At 36.3% G+C, this 15,165-nt stretch overlaps 1 protein-coding gene and 1 long non-coding RNA gene across 3 annotated transcripts; both read right to left on the bottom strand.

Annotated features, from left to right (window-relative positions):
• Positions 1-3,231: 3,231 nt before the first annotated feature.
• Positions 3,232-5,138, bottom strand: LOC104906790 (uncharacterized). 2 transcript variants are annotated; one of them, XR_791942.4, is made up of 2 exons: positions 4,634-5,138; positions 3,232-4,164 (listed from the first exon to the last, which is right to left on the bottom strand). It is a non-coding gene; the product is annotated as an uncharacterized LOC104906790 (long non-coding RNA). The 2 variants fall into 2 exon arrangements; XR_008968783.1 differs by having other exon boundaries at positions 3,232-3,632.
• A 2,845-nt stretch (positions 5,139-7,983) lies between these two features.
• Positions 7,984-11,055, bottom strand: LOC104906789 (heavy metal-associated isoprenylated plant protein 33). Its single transcript, XM_010695603.4, is given in 4 exon segments — positions 7,984-9,276; positions 9,278-10,134; positions 10,366-10,441; positions 10,547-11,055. Coding segments are annotated over 4 exon segments (1,803 nt in total). The 5' UTR covers positions 10,577-11,055; the 3' UTR covers positions 7,984-8,436.
• Positions 11,056-15,165: the final 4,110 nt, after the last annotated feature.

Raw genomic sequence — 15,165 nt, 5'->3', positions numbered from 1 at the left:
ATGAAAGTACAGGAACCAAGATCCTTAACGGGACAACAAAAGGAAACACATATATGGTTGACTTGAACCTTGTTCCTAGGAACAATCTCACATGCTTAAGCGTGATCAAAGAAAATCCTTTATTATGGCAGAAACATTGCGGTCATGCGCGCCTGTCCCTACTATATAACTAAGTGGGAAAGACTTGGTAGTTGGTTTACCAACTATTAAGTCCTTGAACCACGGTGTTTGTGATCCATATGTTACAGGGAAGCAAGTGGGATCCTCCTTCAAGTCCAAGAAAATGGTAAGCACACAAAGTCCATTGGAACTCATTCATATGGAGTTATGTGGCCTTATACGCATCCAAATGCGATCAAGTAAGAGATATTTGTTAGTAATTGTGGATGATTTTTAAAGATACACATGGGTTATCTTTCTTCATAGTAAGGATGAGACTTTTGATGAATTTCTAACCTTCGCTAAAAATATTCCATAAACTAGTGGTTTTAAATTGAAACATCTAAGACCTGTCCATGGTAAAGAGTTTCAGAACTCCAAGTTTAATTAATTTTGAAGGAATGAAGCATTAGACCATAATTTCTCAACTCCAAAGACACCACAACAAAATGGTATGGTAGAAAGGAAGAACCGTACCCTAAAGGATATGTCAAGAGCAATGATAATTACAAGTGGACTTCCGAAGAATTTTTGGGCTGAAGCAGTAAATACAACATGCTACATCATCAGTAAAGTCATGCTGAGGCCAATTACATTGAAGACACGATATGAGCTCCTTAGAGGAAGAAAACCCAATATCTCTTACTTTCGTGTTTTTAGATGTAAATGTTTTGTACATAATAATGGAAAGGACAACTTAGGAAAGTTTGATGCTAGAAGTGATGAGGCTATATTTCTAGGATATGCCTCAAGCAGTAAAGCTTATCATGTTTACAAAATAAACGAACAATGTGTGTAGAGGAAAGTGTCCATATTATATTTAATGAGACTAACTCCTTGTAGGTTGACTTGAAATTAGGTTGACTTGAACTGAAGAGTCTTATCATTATGATGAGGAACTAATTCTTGCAGGAAAAAAGAAGAAGCAAGTTCCTGATCCAGAAAACCTTGTGCCTGATCCTCGGGAGGAACAAGCAACAGAAGGAACTCAGGAAGATGAAGGAACTCCTGAACTTGAGGAAGATCAAAAAAATAAACCACCTTAATAAACTCAAGAAGCAACTAGGAGATTTGATCCAAAGCCTTGAAAACACCAAAATTCTCATCCCTTAGCATTAGTTTCAAGTGACATTGATAAGGGAACTCAGATGAGATCCCAAATGAAGAATTTTTGTGATTTTCATGCTTTCTTATCTATGACATAACCTAAGGATTAAGCACCCAAAAATGCTGATTGAATAAATGCTATGCAAGAGGAACTGAATGAGTTCTAGAGGAACAAGGTATGGCACCCGGAGACTCAGCCAAAGAACCATAAGTTATCAGACTTAAATGGGTCTTCAGGAACAAGCTTGATGAGCATGAAACAATAATAAGGAACAAGGTCAGACTTGTAGCCAAATGGTACAATCAACAAGAAGGTATTGATTTAGATGAAACCTTTGCCATGTTGCTAGGATAGAAGCAATTAGAATCTTGATTGCCTTTGCTGCATTTATGGGATTTAAGTTGTACCAAATAGACGTAAAATGTGCATTTTTAAATGGCTTTTTACATGAAGACGTCTATGTGGAACAACCTCCTGGATTTGAAAGTTTCGATCTTTGAAATCAGGTATATAAGCTTGATAAAGCTCTTTATGGGTTGAAACAAGCTCCTAGATCTTGGTATGGAAGGTTGTCAAAATTCTTCCTTTCACATGATTTCATAAGAGGTAAAGTTGATAGAACCTTGTTCCTTCGATCAAAAGGAACAAACATATGAGTAGTCCATATCTATGTTGATGATATAATATTCGGTGCTAGTAATGATCTTCTTTGTAAGGAGTTTGCTGATATTATGAGTAGTAAGTTCGAAAAGAGTATGATGGGAGAAATGAACTTCTTTTTGAGAGTGCAAATCAAGCTAAGAAAATTGAAAGAGAAACAATGATCCATCAACAAAAATATGTCAAGGAACTATTGAAGAAATATGGACTGGAACAATCTAAAACTAACCACACTCCCATAGGAACAGGGACAAGGTTGGATGAAGATACACATGGTAAGTGTGTAAACAAGAAGCAATATAAAGGTATTATTGCCTATTTACTTTACTTAACTACAAGTAGACCTGATATTACTTTTAGTGTTGGTTTATGTGTAGATTCCAATCGAATCCCAAAGAATCTCACTTAATGGCGGTTAAGAAAATTCTTAGGTATGTGAAAGGAAGCGATGATTTATGTTTGTTCAATCCTCGAAGTGATATTTTTTACCTAGTAAGTTATTCGGATGCGGATTATGGTGGGGACTTGGATAATCGTAAGAGTACATCAGACATTGTCCAGTACCTAGGAACAAGCTTGGTCTCATGGAGTTCAAAGAAGCAAAATATTGTTGCATTGTCCACTGCAAAGGTAGAGTATGTGGTTGCTAGTTTGCTACTGCATGTTGTTATAAGGTCCTATGGATCAAGCAACATGTAGAAGACTTCGGTATTAAGTTTAAGTGTGTTCCTACCTATTGTGATAATAATAGTGAAATCTGCTTCTCCAAGGACCTAGTACATTATTCAAGGGTCAAGCATATTCACATTAGGCATCATATTCTTAAGGACAACGTAGAAAAAGGACTTGTAAAAGTTGAATCTTGTCCAACAGAAAATAAAATAGCTGACATTTTGACTAAATCACTTCCTAGAGAAAAGTTTGAGAAAATTTGCTTAGAGTTAGGGATGATTAGAATTCATTAACTATGCTACTTCAAATAAAACCCTTAGTTACAAGATTACACTAAGTGGCCAACAATATTTTCTTAATTTATTCATACATTACACAGTCATTGTAAAGGATCACATTAGTCTTCATAATACTCCCCTTATTGTCCACACAATAGATATTGAGCAACACTTGATGAAATTTGTGTAAATAAAGCTTGTACATGGAAATTGCATGAGTTCACTTTTATTTTATTTTTTTATTTTCTTTTCCCTTGTGAATATTTTCTCTCCCACTCTTATTTTCCTAATTTTATTTTTTATTCTTTATTTTTCATTCCTTCTTTTCCTTCATTAATTCTCCACGAAAATATCTATCTCTAAAACAATGCAATGCATCACATCAGTCTAAGTTCAAAGCCAAAGTTAAAATACAATGGATTAAGAGGAAAGTGAAAAGCCTTCACTAATCATCTCTTAAAACCCATAAATCTACCCCTACATAAAAACTCTGTCATATCATCTCTCTTTACACGGCAAGTCTTACTTTTCACCCAAACCATCAACTCTCAAAACTACTTATCTTCTTCGCCCTTCTCCAAGCTTCATCAATGGCTCCAAAACGCAAAACTTCCGAAGAAACCAAACCCCATCAAATTTTCATGCTAAAAAATCTTCACCTTTGGTTGAATATGAAGAGAGCAACAATTAATCTTCAAATTCCAATGAAGAAACCGACAATTCTCTTGAGCAATCATCCGAAAATGAAGAAATTTCTCCAAAGAAAGAAGCAGCCAGTGAGGAAGAAACAGAGCAAGAAAAGATCATTAATATGCTGATAAAAAGGGGTAAGAAATCAAAATCTTCAAAATACATGATAGGATTATGTGTTGATCTTGCATGGTGCAAGAAAGTAAAATGGAGTGAATCTTGATTTTGTTGAATTTCAAAAATGGTCTAAAATTTTGTGTTCTGATGAGGGTCTGTTTGAGGCTGAAATGGGTGAGTTATGTTCAAAATTTGAAAATTCTGATGGCATGTGTATGAGTGTTGTTAATGGGAAATTGGTGAAATTTAACAGAAAAAAACCTAGGTAATTTGTTTAATGTTCAATCTGATAGGTACAAGTAAGGTTGGCAATGATGTGAGTCGAGCTCGAGTTTGACTAAACTCGACTTGAACTCGAAAACTCATAGCTAAACTCGACTCGACTCGAAAACTCGCGAGTTTCAAATTTTCAAGATCGAACTCGGACTCAAATTCAGTTCCCACTTCCAGCTACCTATATGCATTCCAACTTCCAACAAACTGAACATGCAAACGAAACTTATAAACTGAACTTGCAAACTAAACTTATAAACTGAACATGCAAACTAAACTTATAAACTGAACATGCAAACTAAACTTATAAACTGACAAAGAATGGCATTCACACCAGCATTAGCAATAATAACAGGCAGTCCATCTATACCTTCTGAATACACACTTGCATCAATAAGAACCAAACTAAAATCGTAAACTGAATTCACAAACTAAAATTGCAAACTGAAAATAGAAACTAAAATCGCAAACTGAACTTAGAAACTGAACTTAAGAATTGAATTAGTGTAATTAGCGGAACTGAACTTGAAAACTCATAATTCACAAACATTCTAATTCCACAGCATCCCTTATTAAATTCCATTCAAACATTCTAATTCACGAACATGCCATTCTGATTCCACAATTCAATATATCTAAAACAACAACACAAAAAGAGAAGCTAGCGTCGAGTTACCTAAGAATGGGCGCCGAGGTGAGGTGGTGGTGGTGTGAGGGAATTCCTATCGCTTGTCGTTGTCGTGGTGTTCGGGAGCGTGGTGAGTTGAAGCTGCCACAGTCGCCTGAACTCCCTCCTTCAGCGTGGAGATGATTAAATGAATGTCGATGGAGATTGGAGAGAGAAGGGAGATTGGAGAAAGAAGACAGAGGCGTGCAAGAGGGAGGTGTGTTAGGGCTAACTGGCTGAGTTTAATTTGTGTCTTGTTTTTTACTCTTTCACTCTTTTTTTACAATGGACGGTGAAGATTAGATTGTTGGGTTTCTTAAAATCTCATCCTTTGATATAATTCTATTTTTTATAGGAGAAATTCTTTACTTTGCCTTTTGGTCATTTTATATACTTTTTTTTCATGTTTTTTTTTGAAGAAAAGTACAAGTATTTTATAGAAAAAAAAAGTTAAAATTTCTTTAAAAAATAAAAAAGTATATATATATATATAGAGAGAGAGAGAGAAAGTATCTCACGAGCTTCTTGAGTCGAGTATTGAGTTGCTCGACTCGACCCGTTATCATATCTTGTCGAGTCGAGTTCGAGTTCGAGCTCGAGCTTTGACCGAGCTTTGACCAAGTCGAGTTCGAGTAGCTCGCGAGCTGTCTCAACTCATTGCCAGCCCTAGGTACAAGGCTTATAATAAGGGGAAGGTTCAATTGAACATTAATGGAATTTCTAATGATAAAGTCTTGTTGTACTTTGGTGAAAAGTCTACTGATTTTTCTCTTGACCAAAAATACCTTTCACCTTTTCACAAATTTCTATTCCATCTTATTTGGCGCTTTATTTTGCTCGTACCTCTAAAAGAACCAAGCCAATCTTATGGACTTGTCCCTTATGTACTACCTTATCAAGATCAACTTCCCTTCTCTAATGATAACTCATTTGACCCATTGCATTACTCATAACAACCGAATTGGCTATGGTAACCTTCTTACCACTATTTTTTTTAAAAAAAAAAAAAGCAATGTCAAACTTCCCGCCAGTCCATCTTTTAATCTTGAACCTGAGAATTAGTTATCGAGTGTCTGCGCAAGTAACAAAGATGACTGACATCGGGGGTTGCCGAGAAAAACCACTCAGATGCATAAGTCAGACAAGGTCGACAAGATTAAGTGTAGTCAAGGTAAAAGTGGGTAGGAAAGTGAGTACCTTGAGAACATTGCGGGCAGGTATATTTGTTGCCCATGTAGGTCGATTCCTTGTTGTACGATCTCGTCTTTACACATGTACGATATATGCGTATCCACGTGCCTATGCCAGCAAGGTCTTACTTGTCGGCACCAACTATGACATGCTTATTAGATTGATCTACATATCATTTATGATCGTCGACACCTATCACTAAACATGGCGGCCATCATGCCAAGGGGTTGTCGGCCATCATGCTAAGGTGTTGTCGTGCTACGATGACAGTCGACATCTACTGAACATGGTGGCCATCATGCCAAGAGGTTGTCGGCAATCATGCCAAGGTATTTCCGTGCTACGATGACAATCGACATTTGTTGAACATGGCGGCCATCATGCCAATAGGTTGTCGACCGTCATGCCAAAGTGTTGTCATGCTACGATGACAATCAACATCTACTGAAAATGGCGGCCATCATGCCAAGAGGTTGTTGGCGGTCATGTCAAGGTGTTGTACATGTCTTATTAATGATCTATTCACACCATGTTGGGATCTTGGCAGCCTGACATGTTTTCACCTTTATTGCTTAGCATGTTGGTATTCCAACGAGGCACACCATGTCGGGTGGTTATTGGTAACTTCTATACAATTATTGTTATTGTTATTATTATTATTAAAAGTTGTGCATAGTAATAAAATAATAGTATTAGTAATACAAGTAATAAAATACAAAGTAATAATAATACTAGTAATAATATGTTTTATAAAAAGATAAGTTCAGATTAGAGCAGACAAGTTCATATTAGAGCAGACAAGTTCAGATTAGATCATAAAAACTTAGATCAGATAAGTTCATAAAAAAATTAGATTAGATAAGTTCATATCATTATAAATAAGGTCAATTAAACATAGCGTAAATTCATCAATATATCACAATGTACTATTCTCATGTGTACATGTCCTGGTCGAGAATCATAATCCCCTAAATAGTGACCAATGAGTGTGCTGAGTTATGAAAATTAGACACAAGATCACACACAAAGTTATGTAGGTAGGATAGGTTGCAAGTAGACCTGGTTATTGGACGGGTCGGGTCAGGGTCAGTGCGGGTCGGAAGCGGGTCGGGTCATAAGAGGGTCGCCTCATAAAGGGTCGGTAGCGGGTCGGGCCAAATGGGTAGAGGGCTTATAGCGGGCCGATAATGGGCGGGTCGGTAAACGAGCAAGAAAAACAAGAAACAAAAAGAGCCAAAAGTAAGTATAAATGAATGCGAATCCGAATATGTAATTATTTTTTACAAAACTTATTTTATTTTTTAAAATTATTGGGTTTTTTTGTTGACCCTATAATGGCCCTATCCAATAATGACCCTGTCCAATAATGACCCTGTCCAATAAAAGCCCTGTTAAATTGACCCTAACCCTTTAACCATTAGGATACCCTGTCCAATAACCACCTCTAGTTGCAAGTCTAGACACATGCCACACTAGATGGGTAAAAAATTGGCAAATTTTCTTTGGACTTCTATCGGCGTGGTATAGCTCGAACAGGTTGGTGGATTAGGTTGTGTCCAGGTTGAGATCGGCCTTAACCCAATCAAGTGACCCGAAATGCAGATTGGCTTGAGCCACCCAGCCCAATGGCCACCTGGGGGTAACTTGTGTAGAAACTGTGTCTATGATGTGAATGACTATGCTTAGCCTTAACCCGGGCTCTAATCTATAGAGTGAAAATATTATAGAAGTATGATCCCGTGAGAGGGTGAGAGCCAGGAAGCTTAGATTAAAATACTTGTGAAATAGTATCTAGCTAGGCTTAAACACACTTTTTGAATAGATTGATTGGCTTTGATTTCTACCTAAAACACTTTAGCTAAAAGAAAGTAGTGGGAAATGGGGCCAATAATCCACTTTAAGCGCAACTTATGGATTGAGACCCTACCCACATTAAGCCAACATGATTCTTTTTTTAATTTTTTGATGGACAAGCCACTCACTCACTATGATGTTGAATAGTAGAAGAATTTGCGTCGATAGTGAAATCCTCGATATCATTATGAAAAGGATATCTCACATGGACCATTCACAACGAGTTAAAGCAAAGTGCAAGCTCAGCATTGGTGCAAAAAGATAAGCATACAAAATGAGCTAAACGTTAACAAATCTATACAACAAAATAATAATGGAAGAGAAAAAGAGGGGAAGAGAAGGGAATTTATTTACTCCCATTCTCTTTTTTTTTTTATTAATATGTTTTTTTTTCTTGAAACATTATAAACACATATAAACATCTCGGTGAACGAGTGACTTGTCCCTTCTCATACCTCTCCTACAAGTTTACATTATCATATCCTCCACTACAAACTTGTTTGCTTTTATATAAATTATATCTATAATATATAACGTACCCGTCTCTATGATAATTGAAATCCTGAAAATAAAACTTAGGACTAAATAACAGAGTAAAATTAACAAGTTTAAATTAAGGAAAATTTAGCTAAAACAACGGTCGCTTTTTTCGTTTTTGTTTTTTAGCATCATTTATAGTGATATCTTTGATGCCTTTGAGAAGAACTACCCTTGTTCACCGAGATCATGACCAAACAAAACACCTCAAATGTTAGCCAAATAGTATATCACATTACATTGCAACTTGAAGAGGTGTTTTCATCACTGAAATAGTGGGTATAAGGGTCCGCCGGTGGAGGATAAGGAGGCATATAATGCATCGGCGCTGGTGGTCGACTGTACATCATAGGCTGAAACCGCTCATTCCCGTTGGCCCGTTGTTGGTTCATCATCATTTGGGCCATCATCTGTTGATGGTATGGGTTATTAGGATTGGGGCCCATCATTTCCGGCGGTGGGCCCCCATGGAAGTATTCGGGTGCTGCCGTAGATGTGGCAGTGCCAGCTGGAAGACCTTGAACGGCCGGGATCGAACCCATAGGGCCCATTTGCATGTTGGCCATTTGGGCCATGGGTGGCATTTGACCCATGTTGGGGGCACCACCCACATGATGAGCAGGCATGCCCCCCATACCATGATTGAACCCTCCTCCATTTGGATTGTTATTCATTGCATTACCTCCCATGGCAGGATGATGATTAGGTGGTAATCCTCCATTATTCATCCCACCTTTCTTTCCCCCACCATTCATCATCATCATGTTCCCACCACCACCACCACCACCACCACCTCCTCCTCCTCCGCCACCAGCACCACCGCCACCAGCACCATGATGTTGCCCATTATTACCATTTTTGCCATTATTTCCACCATTTTTACTATCACCTGGCACGGGCCCACCACCTTGTTTACCACCACCATTTTTACCCCCTCCACCACCACCTCCACCTCCACCCCCTTGATTTGGATTATTATTTCCTCCTCCATTTCCTCCTCCCTTTTTACCTCCATTCACCTGAACTGGAATATTTCCTCCGGCACCTCCTCCCCACCCCCACCCCCACCCCGCCTTTTTTACCGTTGTTATTACCACCACCACCATTATTACCCCCAGCATTAGCAGCCTTGGCTTGAGCAATAGCATTCATCAACTGAGGATTCATACCCCCACCACTAGCCTTCGCCTGAGCTATCGCATTCATCAGCTGAGGTGTCATCATTGCACCACCAGGTCCACCACCTCCACCATTCATCATCATATTCGGCGCACCCCCACCCCCACCCAAATTCAGAGGTGGCGGCTTCATCTTACCAACATCTTCAAACTCATCATCATCATCATAGTCATCATCATCAAACTCATCATCATCATCATAATCATCATCATCAAAATCATCATCCAATTCATCATCATGTGGTGGCACATTGAACTTCACTGCTTTCCCTCCACCACCCTGACCCACTTGCTGTGGTTGATTATCTTTAAAAGGCATCTTCATCCCCTGAAATTGCTGCCCCATTTTCAGATCTCCCATCTGCATCCCTTTCATCTGCTGCTGCAATTGCTGCAAATGCTGCAGCTGTTGCGGTGTCGGTTGTATGGCTCCTCCTCCACCACCTCCACCTCCTCCGCCTTTCGGCTGATTTTGCTGCGCACCCCCACCTCCACCACCTCCACCTTTCTGACTTTGGTTTTTCCCGGGGTTTTGATTTTGATTTTGATTTTGATTTTGATTCTGATTTTGTTTCCCATTATCATTGTTTTTCAACTGTGGGTTGTTTTGGTGGTTGTTTGGTTTTTGGGCACCCCAAAGTTCTGCATGTTTACCCGCTTTATTCAGTTTCTTAATCAAAGCAGATGGGTCTACGTTTCCTGAAACTGTTACTTTTCCTTGCTCTGCATCTATGCTTAACTTATACACCCCTGTTTCATGTCCAATATCAAATATTTCAAATTACTTCATATATACCAACTTCAATTATCTCCAAACATGGAATAAATAATCAATTTAGAGTAAGATTAATTATGGGTAATTAGTGAATTGAGAACCAAGAAAAGAATAAATAAAATAAAGTGCAAAATACTATAAGAGTTACGTTATAAGATGAACAGTAAAAAGAATAGAATTTATCAAGTGAATAGAAGGGAAGATACCTTCAATTTTTTGCAAGATTTTCTTCACTTTCTGCTTACATCCATCACAATGTATATTCACTTTAAGAACACAAGTCTGCACACCCAAAAATATATATAAATATAAATATAAATTACAATGGCAATATGCTTACGTTATCAGAATATATACAAATTAGAAAAAATGAATAAAAAAAAGAACCTGAATCTTCAAGAATTCTTCTTTGCTCATATTGAATTTGTAGGATAACCCAAAAGAAGATTTAATTTAGTAAACAGATCTGAAATAACAGAATTTGAGAAGAAGAGATATGAAATTAAATGAAAAATGTCTTGTATTAATTTCTGTTGGTTTTAAGTTATTACTTTTGGTTGTTGTTGTTGTGTTTGAAAGATGAACAAACTAGATACTGTTCACACCTACTATAATGAGAGGAAAGAAATGAGTGTAGTTTAGAGAGAGAAAGAGAGAAGAGAGAAGAGAGAGAGTATGAAGTGGGTTAGTTCAGATTTCAGAAGAGGGTGGGTGGACATTAAACTTGCTCTGATAACACTGCTTCCTCTATTTCAGAGTTAGAGAGAGATATAGAGAGAGAAAGAAGAGGAGACTAGAGTGAGTGAGCTGAAGAAGAGGGACTGGTCCAAAGGCTTCCTTCTTCTCTTGAGTCTTTTAGCCCTTTATTTATTATTGATGAATAAATAATGATAAATACTCTTTTAATTTTTAGTTCCATAGTGTCTGAGGTTTTTCTTCAGTTTTGATATATGCAGTCTTGCGAGTTAATGACAAAAGAACATATTTTTAAGAAAAATGAACGCTTGATGTTTCAATTAAGGTCTAAACTAATGATTATTCTATGTATAACTTAAGTATAGATTGTTTAGATTTTAGTAGGGTCAAGTTACGCAAATTAAAACTAGTTATTAGGTATGCGCTATGCTCCGGGTAAGAAAATTTTCATTTATTAATATTGTACTTTGATATGATATCACTAAATATAACTTGGTCTAGTGGTTAAAACTTTAGTACATGAACTTGAGGTCACGGGTTCAAAACCTATACTATGCAATTTCTAATTTTTTTCATTGTACAAGCCTATTAAAATTACAATGACCTATATGTATATCCTATTAAAATTACAATGACCTATACTTATAATCTATAAAAAACAATGATCCATAGTTGAGAGTTTGAGACCTCTGGTGTCAATTTTCTTAATTTTTAAGAAAGTCTAAATCTTTTGTTTTATATTTTTTGTACCAATTAGTTTTTGTCTCGGGTCATATGCCCAAATGATTTACTGATGTGTATTTAATATTTTTCTTTAAATGTTTTTTCCCCCATAAAGACCAACATGAGCATTGTTGTGTAGTTGGTTAGTGCATTACCATATCAAATGAGAGATCATGGGTTTGAGTCTTGAAACACACATTTTTATTGTTTAATGTCTCATTTGATTGTGTGGGGAAGAGAAGAGTACATGTGGCAGCATGACATTTATTTGTCTTGAATTATATATATATATATATATATATATATATATATAATATATATATATATATTATATATATATTATATATAATATATATATATATATATATATATATATATATATATATATTATATATATATATATATATATTGTATGTCATTGTTTTCAATTGGCTGATTATAAAGTGTTATTAAAATTTAATTATAAAGTGATGGACCATATATAGTAGTTATAGCATCCAATAAAAATCAATGGTATGCAAAAAACCGGAAAATAGTTTTGAATCCTTTTATGATAACGCCAATCTAAATTTCATGATAAAACTACATGGCAATTGCTATCATACATGACACAATTATTATCTCAACCAACTTCTAATCATGCTTTAGGTATCCACATTATTATATTTTTACCTTTCAAATGTTGAGTTTTATTTAATATATAAAAATAGGAATGGAAAAAAATACATATTAAGTTCGAAAAACAGTATCAACCCGGGATAACTCCCAGTCCCAAATACGAGTTAATTCTTAATAACTTGTTAACATTTCCACTTCTATTTCTTATAAGCAACTGTTAAGGTTGTATTTGCAAATTTTGCATGTACATATTATTTTTAGTTTATATTTTTATTTAATGTTTAGAAAAATATAAATGTGTGAATTAGTGAGTTGAGGCATGTGAGAGTGTTCTCATTTTGGCTTGGGTCATAAGCTAAAGAAAGAGAGATTAAAGTTGAGAAACACTGATGAGTTGGCTTGGGTGTCCTCTCTTTTTTTGTTCTTTGGAAGGGGGGTGGATTGTTACACAGGTTTTGCCTTTGACTGTTGAGTTGAAGATCTTACTCTGATGTGCAAGTTGAATATGCAGCATGATTTTTTTCCCTTTCCCCTTTTTTTTATGGTTTCCTTTTTTATCATTTTGCACCACTTAACTTGGGTTAAACTCCAGTTGTGGCAAACCATTAATTAACTCCATAAGATGTCATTATAGTTGAAGGTTTGTTGAAAACTTGTACTTTGCAATCCACAAGTCCTGTTTCGCGGAAATACTTCTATAAGCTCAAGGAATATCTTAGAAAAAAAAATTAGGTATTACAGGGTTCCTACAACTTTTCAAAAGAATATTACACTTTCTCCTTAATTCTTATATGGTTGATACAAAAATATCATTGGAAAAGTTTAAAAATTAGAAAATAGAAGAATATGAAATTGTTCAAATGATAAAATAAGGAAGTTTATAAAATGGAAGAAATTGTTTATTTAGATCCCCTAAGTGAAATTTATATAATTTTTTTTCCCATGACCAACCAAACAACCTTTTTCACTTCTTATTAAATAGATTTTCATGAAAAACAACCTCCTAAGAATTCTCACTCCCTATCTTCAATCAAACGAGTAACGACTATTATATTTGTGTTTGTCAATCGTATGGAGTACTTTACAAGTTTTTATATTAGTATAATTTTGTCTCTATAAGAACTCCATTTACCTCTTTGAACTGTTTATAAAAAAATGTCTCATAGAAGAATTACAGATAATTAAAGATCCATCATTTACTCTTACATTCACTAGATCTAGTCTACGAATTTTGGCTCTTATCAATTCCATGGAACTAGACGTTAGTAAAGTAAAATCAATGGACAACAAAAAAAGGGTTGTAGGAACTACTCCCTTCGTCCCAATTTATTTGCTACAAGCACTTTTTCACAAAGACCAAAGAAAACTGTGTGGCCCACTATGCAGAGGGGAAATTAAACAAAAGTAATGGTGCTTAATTATATTGTGAGAAAGGTGATTAAAAGCCAAAAAAGGGGACTTGGCCCACATGCTATTAAAAGAAGGCACCAGTTTTTATTGAAGGAGGGATTTCATTTCCCTCCAAAATTTTACAAGGAATAATTCATCAATTGAATTTCAGTTACAATTATACAACCAAAGGGAACTTAAATTTTCCCTCCAAAATTTTATAGCAAAATTACATAACAGGGGTTTGAAATTTTCCCCAAAAATTCGAAATTAAGGGCAAATTGAATTTTCCCCCAAAAAACTTGAAAAAAATTTCTAAGCAACAGGGGACTATATATACACAACCACTTTTGCACTTGCATTAAATTTTTTCAGCACTGCCATCAACCAAACCAAATCTCCAAATATCTCAGCCACCACCATCAAAGACACCAACCAGTAGCCAGCCACCACCATCAAAGACACCAAACAGTAGCCATTTCCTTGGGGGGGGGGGTTGGGTAGATTAACTCTCAGAAAAATCATCATAGAGTTTTTTAGAAGCCATTTCTGATTTCATAGCTTCACTTGAGAAAAGTGTAGAAGCTTTCTCAGCTTGAACATGTCTGGCATCCATAGCTTAGCTATGTCCCCCCCTAAACAGTTCTACTGATAACACTTCAACACCATCCCCATCAGCTCTTAATTCACCACAAAATTACCCAACTTTTGATCTGAATGACCCACTACCAGAACCAGAACCAGTACCACAACCAGAATCACAATTACAACTTCAACCACAACCAGAGGCCTTTGACCTTAACAGAGCACCAGCAGCTTCAAGTGAAGAAGAAGAAGATTTCTTCACAGAAATAGAACATGGAAATGGTGAAGATGAGGTTGTTGTTAAGTGGTTAGATGATGACTCAGATGTCCAAGTCTCAGAATATGATTGGACAGATAGTGAATCAGATCAAGAACATGAAGAACAGCAACAACCAGAACAAGTGGTCAACAGGACCCATTTTTTGCACAATCATGCAAGATGTCATGTTGCAAACAGGCTACAACAAGTAGCTTACAGAAAAGTTAATGGCAGATTCACTATACCTCAGGGGGCTATAAAAAGAATTGCAATTGAATTGAAGACTTCAAGGTGGACAATTGGTAGAATATGGAAGAATGTAAGACAACAACTCCAACAAAATGCAATAATAGAGGTAAATCACAGAAAAACAGGGAGGGTAGGAAGAAAAAGAATTCAATTGGATCCTCAAAGATTAATTGCAATTCCTCTAAGAAAGAGGACAAGTGTAAGAGCAACAGCAACAGCCCTAGGTATGCACAAGTCTACATTGCACAGGTTGGTGAAAAGGGGTGCTATAAAAAAACACACTAATGCCATAAAACCACATCTAACCTCAGCACATAAGGTTGCAAGGGTGTTGTGGTGTTTGGGTTCCATCATACCAAACACTATCCAAACAATACCAAAATTCAGCAACATGTATAATTTGGTTCATGTGGATGAGAAATGGTTTTGCATGAGCAAAATTTCTCAAAGGTACTACCTAGCTCCGGGTGAAGTAGAGCCATATAGA

This window comes from Beta vulgaris, chromosome 3 (assembly GCF_026745355.1).
Source record: "Beta vulgaris subsp. vulgaris cultivar EL10 chromosome 3, EL10.2, whole genome shotgun sequence".
Lineage (NCBI taxonomy): Eukaryota > Viridiplantae > Streptophyta > Magnoliopsida > Caryophyllales > Amaranthaceae > Beta > Beta vulgaris.
Note: the sequence above shows the minus strand (reverse complement) of the source record. Positions and strands in the feature narration are given on the sequence as shown.